General features: G+C 43.1%; 1 protein-coding gene across 1 annotated transcript in view; it reads left to right on the top strand.

The window, feature by feature from the left end:
* The window catches only part of DAPK2 (death associated protein kinase 2), a 91,958-nt gene that overhangs the window by 57,476 nt on the left and 19,704 nt on the right, over positions 1 to 14,778 (top strand). The window contains exon 8 of the mRNA XM_075855146.1: positions 13,888 to 14,040. Coding sequence (XP_075711261.1) covers positions 13,888 to 14,040 — 153 coding nt within the window. The remainder of the gene's footprint in view (positions 1 to 13,887; positions 14,041 to 14,778) is intronic.

Raw genomic sequence — 14,778 nt, forward strand, 5'->3', positions numbered from 1 at the left:
GGACGCACATAATACACGCCCACTTGGACTTTTACTTTAAACACACCCACTTGGACTTTTGCAAGCCTCATTTGCATAAATACAAAAATGGTCATAACTTGGCCAAAAATGCTCGTTTTTTAAAAATAAGAACGTTACTGTAATCTACATTGCAGCGCCTATCTGCTGCAATAGCAGATAGGGGTTGCAAAATCTGGTGACAGAGCCTCTTTAAAAAATATTTTTATTTTTATTAAATCTTTAAAATGGGCTACTCAAGCCAATAATTTCTATAGATACCAGGCTAACCAGATAGGTAAGACTAGATAAGGGTACCAATATATTGATTTAAATTATTATAGAGCTACTGCAAATATCCAGTTAAAACATATAAATTCTGTCCCTACCTGGACTAAATAGCAAAGTGTGCATTCACACCGAGTAAAGATCTGATACCTAGCAGCTGAGTGTGTGTTAACCATCAATAGTAAAGACGCAACACCTGCCACACAGTGTGCATTCACACTGAAATGAGCCACAGCACCTAAATTTCTTGTGCATTAACGCCCATAACAAACAGTGCAGCACCTCAAACAGTATTATGCATTCACACTTACAAGGGACTGTATATTTAACCAGTTCAGGACCCGGGCTATTTTGAGCCTTCAGGACCAGACACCGTTTAGCCCTTTTTAGCACGTGTTAGTTAAATGGCTATAACTTTTTTATTTGTTGGGCTAACGACGTGATTTTTGCGATGTTTTTTCTGTAGGCAATGCAGGTTTCTTTTTTTTATCATTTTTATACACATCCTTTTTGCTATTTTAGAATTTCTATTCTTAAAGTTTGAAAATAATAGTAAAAAAAGAAGCTTTTTTACGTTTCAGCTATTTTTTTTGGTAATACCATAGTTTTACCCTAAAATAGACCTTTTATTTGTGATCGTCATTGTCTACCGTAAATTTTTATATATTACATGTCTATATTAGGGTAATTGGGTCCGGGCTAGCGTTACGACAATGATTGGCGGGAGGGGAACTTTTTTTGGGATGGGTATTTTATGTGTATTTATTATTCATTTTTTATGCACTTTACTTTTATTTTTTTATTACTATGGTCTATCCCTCAAAGGTCAAAAAAGACCTTTGGGGAACCTTATATATTTTCTTTTACACCATGCTTTTCCACTGTAACTGGAGCTGCACAGGGCTGTGCTGGGTTTAGTAAGACCCAGCAGCAGTCTGTCACTAACGGCACCCGGCGATCATGTGACCAGTCACATGAACACCGGGAGGAATAGAGACAGTGGCGCGGCCACTGCCTCTATTCTTATACACAGCGTTCATTGAGCGCTGTGTACAAGTGAGCAGAGAAGACAGAAGCAGCGAAAACTGCTTCTATCTTCTCCTCAGTGTCCCCGGCAGTCACTGACAGCCGGAGACCCAACATTCAGCTGCCCGATCGCTTGGGCAGCAAGTTAAAACCCGAGCTTTAAAAAGTCTATGGCTCGGGTTTTAAGGACCCTGACCGCTGGCCGTAAAAACACAGCCAGCGGTCGGGAACCAGTTAAACAAAAGTGTGCACTAGACCAGGGGTCTCAAACTCGGCAGGGTAAGTGGGCCGCATTTATAGAAAAAATGGGAAGTTGACGGGCCGCATTACTTTCAAATTTGATACAACACAAAATTATTGTTAATAAATTACTTATTTGAACTACTATAACACTATATTACTATTATAATAATACTACATTACTATAAAATGAATACTACATTACTATAATAATACCGCTAGGTTTAAAATTTGAGATATTTCTCCACGTACTTATTTCAACAATCCAGTTTTCCCAGTTTAAGTGTCCGGCGGCTCAGTTAGCAGCGTTTGGCAGACACACATGTCAAGATTGGGCAGCCCCTTTTTAGATAGTGCCACAGTGCCCTCTATAGATGCTGTCGCAGTGCCCTCTTCTGTAGATGCTGCCGCAGAGTCTTCTGTAGATGCTGCCACATAGTCCTCTGTAGATGCTGCCGCAGTGCCCCCTGGGGATGCTGCCGCAGTGCCCTCTGCGGATGCTGCCGCAGTGCCCTCTGCGGATGCTGCCGCAGTGCCCTCTGCGGATGCTGCCGCAGTGCCTTCGGCGGATGCTGCCGCTGTGACCTCTGCGGATGCTGCCGCAGTGCCCTCTGCGGATGCTGCCGCAGTGCCCTCTGCGGATGCTGCCGCAGTGCCCTCTGCGGATGCTGCCGCAGAGTCTTGTGTAGATGCTGCCACAGAGTCCTCTGTAGATGCTGTCACAGAGTCCTCTGTAGATGCTGCCACAGAGTCCTCTGTAGATGCTGCCACAGTGCCCTCTGTAGATGCTGCCACAGTGCCTGTACTAGCGCTCTGCTCGGGACTCCGCTCTGGGGAAGCCCCAGACATCGCTGTTCATATGTGGACAGCGATGTCAGGGAATTCCAGAGTCTAGCGGCTCTGTGTCTCGCGGGCCGCAGATCACAGCCCCAGGGGCCGCATGCGGCCCGCGGGCCGCGTGCTTGAGACCCCTGCACAAGACGAATATAATATATTAAGTGTGCATTCACACTAAGTGAATATGGTATATTAAGTGTGCATTCACACTAGTCAGCAATATCTACAACACAGAGTACTGTGTATCTGAGATGAGCATCAGCACATGTAGGTATTGTGCATTCACACTCCTCAATTCAGCGTAACACCTATAGTGGTAGTGTGCATTCACACTTGATAAATATTGTCCACCTGATAACAAAAGTGTGCATTCACACTGAACAAATATTGAACACCTAACGCGTTTCCACGTCCTTGTTTTATATAGAACGTTTTTTCAGAGGCATGTATATTGAGACAGGGCAGATTAGCACATCAGTTTTTAGTGCAGTATTGTCTTTCCGCCCTGTGTCTGCTAGAGCTTTTCTCCTAACAGCACGGTTCTGGTATCTGACCGCAGCGATACAACAGAAAGCCAACTATTTGAGCTTTTAGCCCTGCCCTTTGGGAGGCTGGACAATTACCTCACACACCCAATCAGAGCGCGCCACATCATCAGACGCCGCGCCCATTCACAAGCTCATCCAAATCACTCCTCCCCAGGCATTTTAAATGACACTTACTGTCATATATATCGATGGGAATCACTAAGCGGCTATAATTCCTAATAATGTTGTCTATATAGGAGAAGCAATTTGTAGTGATATCGATAAAAGGTCATAAAGATACAAATGATTCTTAGGGTATGTGCACACGACAACGCCAAATACGTCTGAAATTACGGAGCTGTTTTCAGGAGAAAATAGCTCCTGAATTTCAGACGTTTTTGCATGTACTCGCGTTTTTCGCGGCGTCTTTTACGGACGTAATTGGAGCTGTTCTTCATTGGAGTCAATGAAAAACTTCTCCAATTACGTCCCAAGAAGTGTCCTGCACTACTTTGACGTGGCCGTAATTTTACGCGCCGTCTTTTGGCAGCGACGCATAAAATTACAGCTCGTCTGCACAGAACATCGTAAGACCCATTGCAAGCAATGGGCAGATGTTTGCCGATGTATTGGAGCCGTCTTTTCAGGCGTAATTCGAGGCGTAAAACGCCTCCATTACGACTGAAAATATGTTGTGTGCACATACCCTAACAGCAAAAAAAACAAAACTATATATAAGCTAGTAAGATGTATAAATAATCTAAATAAAGAATCGCCACCAATCCATACACATATACTACCATCTCCAAAAGTCAGCTCCACCTTATAAGAAACAATAAGGGTATGTTCACACGCAGAGTCAAAAACGTCTCAAATTACGGAGCGGTTTTCAAGGGAAAACAGCCCCTGATTTTCAGAAGTTTTTTGAGCAACGCGCGTTTTTCCGCTGTGTTTTTTACGGCCGTTTTTGGAGCTGTTGTCAATAGAGTCTATGAGAAAACGGCTCCAAAAACGTCCCAAGAAGTGTCCTGCACTTTTTTGACGTGGGCGTAATTTTATGCGCCGTCTTGTGACAGCGACGCGTAAAATGACAGCTCGTCTGCACAGAACATCGTAAGAACCATTGCAAGCAATGGGCAGATGTTTGACGACGTATTGGAGCCGTCTTTTCAGGCGTAATTCGAGACGTAAAATGCCTCCATTACGCCTGAAAAATGGTTGTGTGAACATACCCTAACACCAAAAAAGTGCCTCAATAGAATAATTTGGTCAAACACCAAAGTCATAGTTTAAACACATATGCAGAAAATCAGTGTTAAATGACCTAAACATTTTAAAAATAAAATAGTTTTTATTGAGACATGATACAAATACAAAATACAGTTAATAGCGTCAAAAATTTATTAAAATATAAGTCCTCACAGTAAAGAAACTACTGAGTGGGCTACTGGCCATAACATCTATACCATACAGAAGTACATTGTAAATAAACAGCCATGGTGAGTCACATAACAAAAATAAACAACTTTGAAATAGACCATCAGAATCGATAGACAGAGCTGGCAAGGTAGACAAAAAAATTCTAGAATAGAAGTTGACAGACCATGCAGATATACAATTGGGTAAAGAGTAGCGATGGGCCAGGAGCCCACTTACAACCAACGCGTTTCGCCACCAGGCTTCGTCAGGGGGAAAAAAGAAGGAATATTTTAATCCATTTTTTATGCTATTAACTGTATTTTTATCATGTCTCAATAAAAACGATTTATTTTTAAAATGTTTGGGTCACTTATAGGAGATCTTATCATTGAGACCTCCATCTGTAACAGAAAAACGCCAATTATAGGCATCAATGAAAGAATCCTTCATTACACTACTGTCCCTATAGATAGCGCCATACAGATCCCTGTAGATAGCAACGCACACACACACCCGAGTGCCACAGACCCGCTGTAGAGAGCGCCAAAAAGCCCCTGTAGATAGTGCCACACAGACCCCCTGTAGACAGCTTCATCCCCCCTGTAGATAGCGCCACACGCAGACCCCCTGTAGATAGCGCCACATGCAGACCCCCCTGTAGATACTGCCACACAGCCCCCCGATAGATAGTGCCACACAGACCCCTGTAGATAGTGCCACTCAGAACCCCCTGTAGATAGTGCCACACAGACCCCCTTGTAGATAGTGCCGCATAGACCCCTGTAGATACTGCCACACAGCCCCCTTGTATATAGTGCAACACAGCAATTCCCCCTTGTATATAGTGCTACACAGCCCATTTTCCCCTTGTGTATATAGTGCTACACAGCCCCCCTCCCCTTGTATAAAGAGCTACAGAGCAATTCCCCCCTGTTTATAGTGCTACACAACCCCCCTCCTCCCCTTGTATATAGCACTACACAGCCCCCCTCCTCCCCTTGTATATAGCGCTACACAGCCCCCCTCCCCCTGTATAGCGCTGCACAGCCCCCCTCTCCCCTTTTACAGTGAAGGAAATAAGTATTTGATCCCTTGCTGATTTTGTAAGTTTGCCCACTGTCAAAGACATGAACAGTCTAGAATTTTTAGGCTAGGTTAATTTTACCAGTGAGAGATAGATTATATTTAAAAAAAACCTGAAAATCACATAGTCAAAATTATATATATTTATTTGCATTGTGCACAGAGAAATAAGTATTTGATCCCTTTGGCAAACAAGACTTAATACTAGGTGGCAAACCCCTTGTTGGCAAGCACGACAGTCAGACGTTTTTTGTAGTTGATGATGAGGTTTGCACACATGTTAGATGGAATTTTGGCCCACTCCTCTTTGCAGATCATCTGTAAATCATTAAGATTTCGAGGCTGACGCTTGGCAACTCGGATCTTCAGCTCCCTCCATAAGTTTTCGATGGGATTAAGGTCTGGAGACTGGCTAGGCCACTCCATGACCTTAATGTGCTTCTTTTTGAGGAACTCCTTTGTTGCCTTGGCTGTATGTTTCGGGTCATTGTCGTGCTGGAAGACCCAGCCACGAGCCATTTTTAATGTCCTGGTGGAGGGAAGGAGGTTGTCACTCAGGATTTGACGGTACATGGCTCCATCCATTCTCCCATTGATGCGGTGAAGTAGTTCTGTGCCCTTAGCAGAGAAATACCCCCAAAACATAATGTTTCCACCTCCATGCTTGACAGTGGGGACGGTGTTCTTTGGGTCATAGGCAGCATTTCTCTTCCTCCAAACATGGCGAGTTGAGTTAATGCCAAAGAGCTCAATTTTAGTCTCATCTGACCACAGCACCTTCTCCCAATCACTCTCAGAATCATCCAGATGTTCATTTGCAAACTTCAGACGGGCCTGTACATGTGCCTTCTTGAGCAGGGGGACCTTGCGGGCACTGCAGGATTTTAATCCATTATGGCGTAATGTATTACTAATGGTTTTCTTGGTGACTGTGGTCCCAGCTGCCTTGAGATCATTAACAAGTTCCCCCCGTGTAGTTTTCGGCTGAGCTCTCACCTTCCACAGGATCAAGGATACCCCACGAGGTGAGATTTTGCATGGAGCCCCAGATCGATGTCGATTGACAGTCATTTTGTATGTCTTCCATTTTCTTACTATTGCACCAACAGTTGTCTCCTTCTCACCCAGCGTCTTACTTATGGTTTTGTAGCCCATTCCAGCCTTGTGCAGGTCTATAATCTTGTCCCTGACATCCTTAGAAAGCTCTTTGGTCTTGCCCATGTTGTAGAGGTTAGAGTCAGACTGATTAATTGAGTCTGTGGACAGGAGTCTTTTATACAGGTGACCATTTAAGACAGCTGTCTTTAATGCAGGCACCAAGTTGATTTGGAGCGTGTAACTGGTCAGGAGGAGGCTGAACTCTTAATGGTTGGTAGGGGATCAAATACTTATTTCTCTGTGCACAATGCAAATAAATATATATAATTTTGACTATGTGATTTTCACACTGGGCAAACTTACAAAATCAGCAAGGGATCAAATACTTATTTCCTTCACTGTATATAGCGCTACACAGCCCCCTCCTCCCCTTGTATATAGTGCTACACAATACCCTTCCTCCCCTTGTATATAGCGCTACACAGCACCCTCTTCCCTTGTATATAGCGCTACACAGCCCCCCTCAGCCCCTTGTATATAGTGCCACACAGCCCCCCCCTCCCCTTGTATATAGCGCTACACAGCCCCCTCCTCCCCTTGTATATAGTGCTACACAGCCCCCCTCTCCCCTTGTGTATAGCACTACACAGCCCCCCTTTCCCCTAGTATATAGCGCTACACAGCCCCCTCCTCCCCTTGTATATAGTGCTACACAGCCCCCCTCCCCTAGTATACAGTGCTACACAGACCCCGTCCTCCCCTTGTATATAGTGCTATACAGCCCCCCTTCCCATGTATATAGCGCTGCACAGCCCCCCTCCTCCTCTTGTATATAGCGCTACACAGCCCCCCTCCCCCTGTATATACAGCTACACAGTTCCTTAACAAAAAACAAGATTGTACTTACCTTGCCCCATTCTAGCGAGAGACGGAGCGCTACACTGCCTCTCCGGCAGGATGCATGCGCAGACCAGCATGATGATGTGACGTTATCACCCCGGCCTTCGCGACTCCTAGCACCTTATACATGACCTGCAGCCAGGGCCAGCCTTAGGTTGGATGGCGCCCTTTGCTGGTCTCTCTATTGCCGCCCCCTACACAAACCAAAAATTAACCCCATATATAGACACGCGCATACTGGAACATATATACTGTACATACATAAAGACAGATATTTAGACATACAGGCAAATATACATACACACATTCAGGTAAATATATAGACGTACAGACAAATATACACACACACACACACACACACACACACACACACACACACACACAGGCAGATAAATACACAGACAGGAACATATACAAATACATAAAAGGCACATTGACAAACAGACCCATATATACCCTGTACAGATAATGTAGTAGATTTCACATGCAGTCCTATGTAACACCACAAATAACACACAGTGATAACTCTATGAGTACAAATAATGTAGTAGATATTACCTGCAGTCCTATGTAACACCACAGATAACACACAGTGATAACTCTCTGAGTACAGATAATGTAGATGTTACCAGCAGTCCTATGTAAACACAGATAACAAACAGTGATAATGGAGTACAGATAATGTAGTAGACGTTACCTGCAGTCCCATGTAACACCACAGATAATATAGTAATAATTCTCTGAGTAAAGATAATGTAGTAGATGTTACCTGCAGTCCTATGTAACACCACAGATAACACAGTGATAACTCTCTGAGTACAGATAATGTCGTAGATGATAACTATACCCACAGACACATATAAGCACACACACAGAGGCCTATATATAAGGGCAGCAGAGTATATAAGGGGCAGCAGAGTATATAGGGACAGCAGAGTATATAGGGGGCAGCAGGGTATATAAGGGGCAGCAGGGTAGATAAGGGGTAGCAAAGTATATAAGGGTCAGCAGGGTATATAAGGGCAGCAGGGTATATAGGGGCAGCAGGGTATATAAGGGGCAGCAGGTTATATAAAGGGCAGCAGAAAATATAGGGGCAGCAGGATATACAGGGGCAGCAGCATATACAGGGTCAGCAGGATATATAGGGGCAACAGGGTATATAAGGGCAACAGGATATATAGGGCCCGGCAGGATATATAGGGGCGGCAGGGTATATAGGAGGCAGCACAGATATCTTCATTTTATCTGTTCTACTTTAATATTGAAAACACGCTTTTACAAAGAGACACACATGCACACACACACACACACACACACACACACACACACACACACACACACACACACACTGTAACATATACACATACAAACACAAAGGCACATGCTGTATACACAGACACATACTGAATACACACAGAGACACACTGTATACACACAGAGAAACATACTGTATACACACACATATACACACATAGATACTCACCATCTCTCCTTGCTAACAGAATCACTGGCTTCTTGCAGGACGGCTGTGGGTGGAGCTTCCTCCTCTGCTTCTTGGCTCTTACTTACTCCGTGTGTATTACTTAGAGGAGAGCACAGACTAGAGGCAGAGCCCAGTGGCGTCCCCTACATGCTGGGAGGTTGAGGTGCCCTGTGCGCTCGCACACCCCTAAGGCCGGCCCTGCCTGCAGCCTATAGTATTAATTTGTATGTGCGTCCTGATGACGCACATACAAGTGAATGTAGCTGTCGCTAGCACCGGAGCCCACTCCGGTGCTAGCAACGCCATTGCATCAACCCGGGCTTTAAAGTGCGCGGGCTTTAAAGTTTAGTGAGCGGGCGGATCGTGGAAGGTGCGCGGTCGCGCGCCTTATAGGAATCACTGCCTGTGAGCCGCTTTCTCGGTCCCTCAATTATATTATACTGGGCTCCTATGCATCTGCACAGTTTGTACATGAGAGGTTTCCGCCCCTAACCAGAACATCTGTCAGAACAGTCGAAATTAAAGCCTTGTCACTAGTGGATCCATACATCAGATTCCTCCAGGATATGGTCTTGCTGAAGCTACTACCGGACTTCACTCCAAAGTTCTTAATTTGTTACTTGAAATCATGTCAACTCCCTTCCAGTGTTCTGGCATGTGTCTTCCTCTCACGAGGAACATAATCTCCATTTCTAGATCTCTGCTGTTGTCCTGAGATCTATTTGGCTTGAAGTAAGAGATTAGGAAGGTTGAGAATTTATTGTTTCCGGAAAGAAACAAAGACTTAAAATCCACTACACCTACCCTGTGTAGATGAAGTGTAGAGACAAGTAGTCTGGCTAACATTGTTAGATCTCAGATTCACCTCATTTAGTCTAAAACTACTCTACTAGAGCAGTGGGCACCTCTTGGACAGAATAAAGTCTGATCCCGCTGGATCAAATTTACTCTGCAGCTTGGATCTCGCATTTAATATTTATCAACCATTATGGGCTGAATTTTGGTTCTCCGAAGAGACGGCTCTTGAGCAGTCAATCTTGGGTTCCACCAGTCAAGAGGGTCCTCCCTATGGGGTTACTTCTCGCTAAATCCCCATTATTGTGCTGCTGCAGGACGTAAGGGAATAGTAGAATTCTAATGTTAATCTGTTTTCCGTTAGTCCTAGCAGCAGCACAAGCTTCCCTCCCTAATTAAGGCTACTACTTTATAATAAGGGGCTAGACTTCCTTATGTAGAGGGGAGACTCTAGTTAATCAGTTTGATTAAGTAAACAATTCCATCTGTCCTACTAGTTAACACGGGCAGAAAAACCCCATTATTGAGGTGCTGCTAGGACTAAGGGAAGACAGATTAACGTTAAAAATCTACTATTCTGCTCCATCAGAGGAGCAGAATGCCAGAAGCGCAGGTGCTGTTGAACAACGAAACCTATTGATTTTAATGGGTTCTGTGGGGATGCCCATGGATTTACTGGAAACAATAGTGCAGCATGGCGCACTATTGTTTCCAGTACTTTCTGTGGAATCTGTGACAGAGGCCCCTAACAGAGCCTCCAACGCAGAAGTGAACAGGACCTTACATTTAACATTAAATATATATATATGTGTATATATATGTGTATATATATATATATACAGTGAAGGAAATAAGTATTTGATCCCTTGCTGATTTTGTAAGTTTGCCCACTGTCAAAGTCATGAACAGTCTAAAATTTTTAGGCTAGGTTAATTTTACCAGTGAGAGATAGATTATATATAAAAAAACAAAACAGAAAATCACATAGTCAAAATTGTATATATTTATTTGCATTGTGCACAGAGAAATAAGTATTTGATCCCCTACCAACCATTAAGAGTTCAGCCTCCTCCAGACCAGTTACATGCTCCAAATCAACTTGGTGCCTGCATTAAAGACAGCTGTCTTACATTGTCACCTGTATAAAAGACTCCTGTCCACAGACTCAATTAATCAGTCTGACTCTAACCTCTACAACATGGGCAAGACCAAAGAGCTTTCTAAGGATGTCAGGGACAAGATCATAGACCTGCACAAGGCTGGAATGGGCTACAAAAAGTAAGACGCTGGGTGAGAAGGAGACAACTGTTGGTGCAATAGTAAGAAAATGGAAGACATACAAAATGACTGTCAATCGACATCGATCTGGGGCTCCATGCAAAATCTCACCTCGTGGGGTATCCTTGATCCTGAGGAAGGTGAGAGCTCAGCCGAAAACTGCACGGGGGGAACTTGTTAATGATCTCAAGGCAGCTGGGACCACAGTCACCAAGAAAACCATTGGTAACACATTACACTGTAATGGATTAAAATCCTGCAGTGCCCGCAAGGTCCCCCTGCTCAAGAAGGCACATGTACAGGCCAATCTGAAGTTTGCAAATGAACATCTGGATGAGTCTGAGAGTGATTGGGAGAAGGTGCTGTGGTCAGATGAGACTAAAATTGAGCTCTTTGGCATTAACTCAACTCGCCATGTTTGGAGGAAGAGAAATGCTGCCTATGACCCAAATAACACCGTCCCCACTGTCAAGCATGGAGGTGGAAACATTATGTTTTGGGGGTGTTTCTCTGCTAAGGGCACAGAACTACTTCACCGCATCAATGGGAGAATGGATGGAGCCATGTACCGTCAAATCCTGAGTGACAACCTCCTTTTCTCCACCAGGACATTAAAAATGGCTCGTGGCTGGGTCTTCCAGCACGACAATGACCCGAAACATACAGCCAAGGCAACAAAGGAGTGGCTCAAAAAGAAGAACATTAAGGTCATGGAGTGGCCTAGCCAGTCTCCAGACCTTAATCCCATCGAAAACTTATGGAGGGAGCTGAAGATCCGAGTTGCCAAGTGACAGCCTCGAAATCTTAATGATTTACAGATGATCTGCAAAGAGGAGTGGGCCAAAATTCCATCTAACATTTGTGCAAACCTCATCATCAACTACAAAAAACGTCTGACTGCTGTGCTTGCCAACAAGGGTTTTGCCACCAAGTATTAAGTCTTGTTTGCCAAAGGGATCAAATACTTATTTCTCTGTGCACAATGCAAATAAATATATATAATTTTGACTATGTGATTTTCTTTGTTTTTTTTTATATATAATCTATCTCTCACTGGTAAAATTAACCTAGCCTAAAAATTCTAGACTGTTCATGTCTTTGACAGTGGGCAAACTTACAAAATCAGCAAGGGATCAAATACTTATTTACTTCACTGTATATATAATATATATATAGTGCATTCGGGAAGTCTTCAGACGCTTATGTTGAGGCCTTGTGCTAAAATTCAAAAAAATTAAATTTTTTCCCCATCGTTCTGCACTCAATATCCCATAATGACAAAGTGAAAACAGAATTTTAGAAATCTTTGCTAATTTATTGAAAAGGAAAAACTAAAATATTGCATTGACATACGTATTCAGACCCTTTGCTCAGTAATTAGTTGAAGCACCTTTGGCAGCGATAACAGCCTCCAGTCTTCTTGGGTATGATGCCACAAGGTTTGCACACATGGATTTGAGGATTTTCTGCCATTCTTCTCTGCAGGTCCTCTCAAGCTCTGTCAGGTTGGATGGGGACTGTCGGTGGACAGCCATTTTCAGGTCTCTCCAGGGATATTTGATTGGGTTCAAGTCAGGGCTCTGGTTGGGCCACTCTAAGACATTCACAGAGTTGGCGCTAAGCCACTTCTGTGTTGTCGTGTGCTGAAGGTCATTGTCTCGTTGGAAGATGAACCTTTGGCCCAGTCTGAGGCCCAGAGCACTCTGGATCAGGTTTTCATTAAGAATATCTCTGTACTGTGCTCCATTCATCTTTCCTTCAACCCTGACCTGTCTCCCTGTTCCAGCCACTGAAAAACACCCCCACAGCATGATGCTGCCACCACCATGCTTCACTGTAGGGATGGAATTGGGCAGCTGAGGAGCAGTGCCTGGTTTCTTCTAGAGACGAGGCTTAGAATTGAGGTCAAAAAGTTCAATCTTGGTTTCATCAGACCACGGAATCTTGTTTTCCACAGTCTGAGAGTCCTCCAGGTGGGCTTTCATGTGTCTTTTACTGAGGAGAGTCTTCTTTCTGACCACTCTGTCATAAAGCCAAGACTGGTGGAGTGCTGCAGTGATGGTTGACCTTCTGGAAGTTTCTCCCATGTGCACACAGGATCTTTGGAGCTCAGCCAGAGTGACCATTGGGTTCTTGGTCACCTCTCTTACCAAGGCCCTTCTCCCCCAATTATTTGGTTTACAAGCTCTAGGAAGAGTCCTGGTTGTTCCAAACTTCTTCCATTTAAGAATTATGGAGGCCACTGTGCTCTTGGGACCTTTCAATGCAGTAGAAATGTTTTTGTACCCTTCTCCAGATCTGTGCCTCCACACAATCCTGTCTCTGAGCTCTAGTTTCTTCTTCCTCATGGCTTGGTTTTTGCTCTGATATGCATTGTCAGCTGTGAGACCTTATATAGACCAAGGGGTGTCTTTCCAAATCATGTCCAATCAAATGAGTTTACCACAGATGGAATCCAATCAAGGTATAGAAACATTTCAAAGATGATTTATAGAGATGGGAGGCCCCCAAAGCTAAATTTGAAGTGTCATAGCAAAGAGTCTGAATACTTATGTCCATGCAAAATTAGCGTTTTTCATCTTGAATAAATTTGCAAAAAAAAAATCTAAATTCTGTTTTCACTTTGTAGGGTATTGAGTGTAGAATGATGGGGAAAAACTTGAATTGATTTTAATTTTAGCACAAGGCCTCAATAGATAGATAGATATGAGATAGATAGATAGATAGATGATAGATAGATAGATAGATAGATAGATAGATAGATAGATAGATAGATAGATAGATAGATAGATAGATAGATAGATAGATAGATAGATAGATAGATAGATAGATAGACATACCAGTTTGGTCTATTATACACCATCACTGCCCATTTACTGTCGATTCTCAGTTTTTTTTTGTTTGTTTTTTAAGGTTAAGTGGAGCATCTCCGTTCTTGGGAGAGAACAAACAGGAAACCCTTTCCAACATTACAGCAGTTAACTATGAGTTTGATGAGGAGTTCTTCAGTCACACCAGTGAATTGGCCAAAGACTTTATCAGGAAGCTGCTTGTGAAGGACATAAGGTGACACATAAACAATGACAAAACATGTTCATGTAAAGTTATTCAACAAGATGAATATTAAAAATTTTAATCCTAGGGGTTGACTGCATGCAGCGTTTTCTAAGAGATACATTTTATTTTGGTTTTATAAACACTGTGTATGACATTTTTGGGAAAATACCAAATGTGCATCTATCAACACTAATCTTTGGTGGGGGCAGAATAAAATCCATGGGGAGAAAGAATATCAATTTAAATAGCAATAGAAAAACCACATGAAAAACATGACTTGTGAACTCAATTATTTTCTTCCATAAGAAGACTGCGAGAACAATAGAAAGATGCAAAACAAAAAAGAAACCAGGAAAAATATAATTTAACAACCAATTAGTAATTTTTTTGAGGGTAAAATTTGTGCCTCACATAACATTCCTCGATTGTAAGTATTCAAGTCAATGTCTTGCCATTTATGGAAGCAGAAAATCAGAAACTGGAACAAAGTACAGTATTCACTGATGTGTATACAAGAGTGTAATGGACATAAGGACCACTTTGGAGGTGGCAGCTATTCCGCCTATATAGGGAAACATGGTTCCAGATAATGTCCTCTCTCATGTACTTCACATTTATCCATCTGATGCTGTGGTTTCCACATAGAGACCACCAAGTGCCACATATAGACCACCACTTGAAGACCAATAGCTGCTTGGTGTTTTACAGTGAGGCTTTAAATATTATACTATGGTACATAATGAAATG

The sequence above is a fragment of the Rhinoderma darwinii genome, chromosome 3, assembly GCF_050947455.1.
Source record: "Rhinoderma darwinii isolate aRhiDar2 chromosome 3, aRhiDar2.hap1, whole genome shotgun sequence".
NCBI classification, from domain to species: domain Eukaryota; kingdom Metazoa; phylum Chordata; class Amphibia; order Anura; family Rhinodermatidae; genus Rhinoderma; species Rhinoderma darwinii.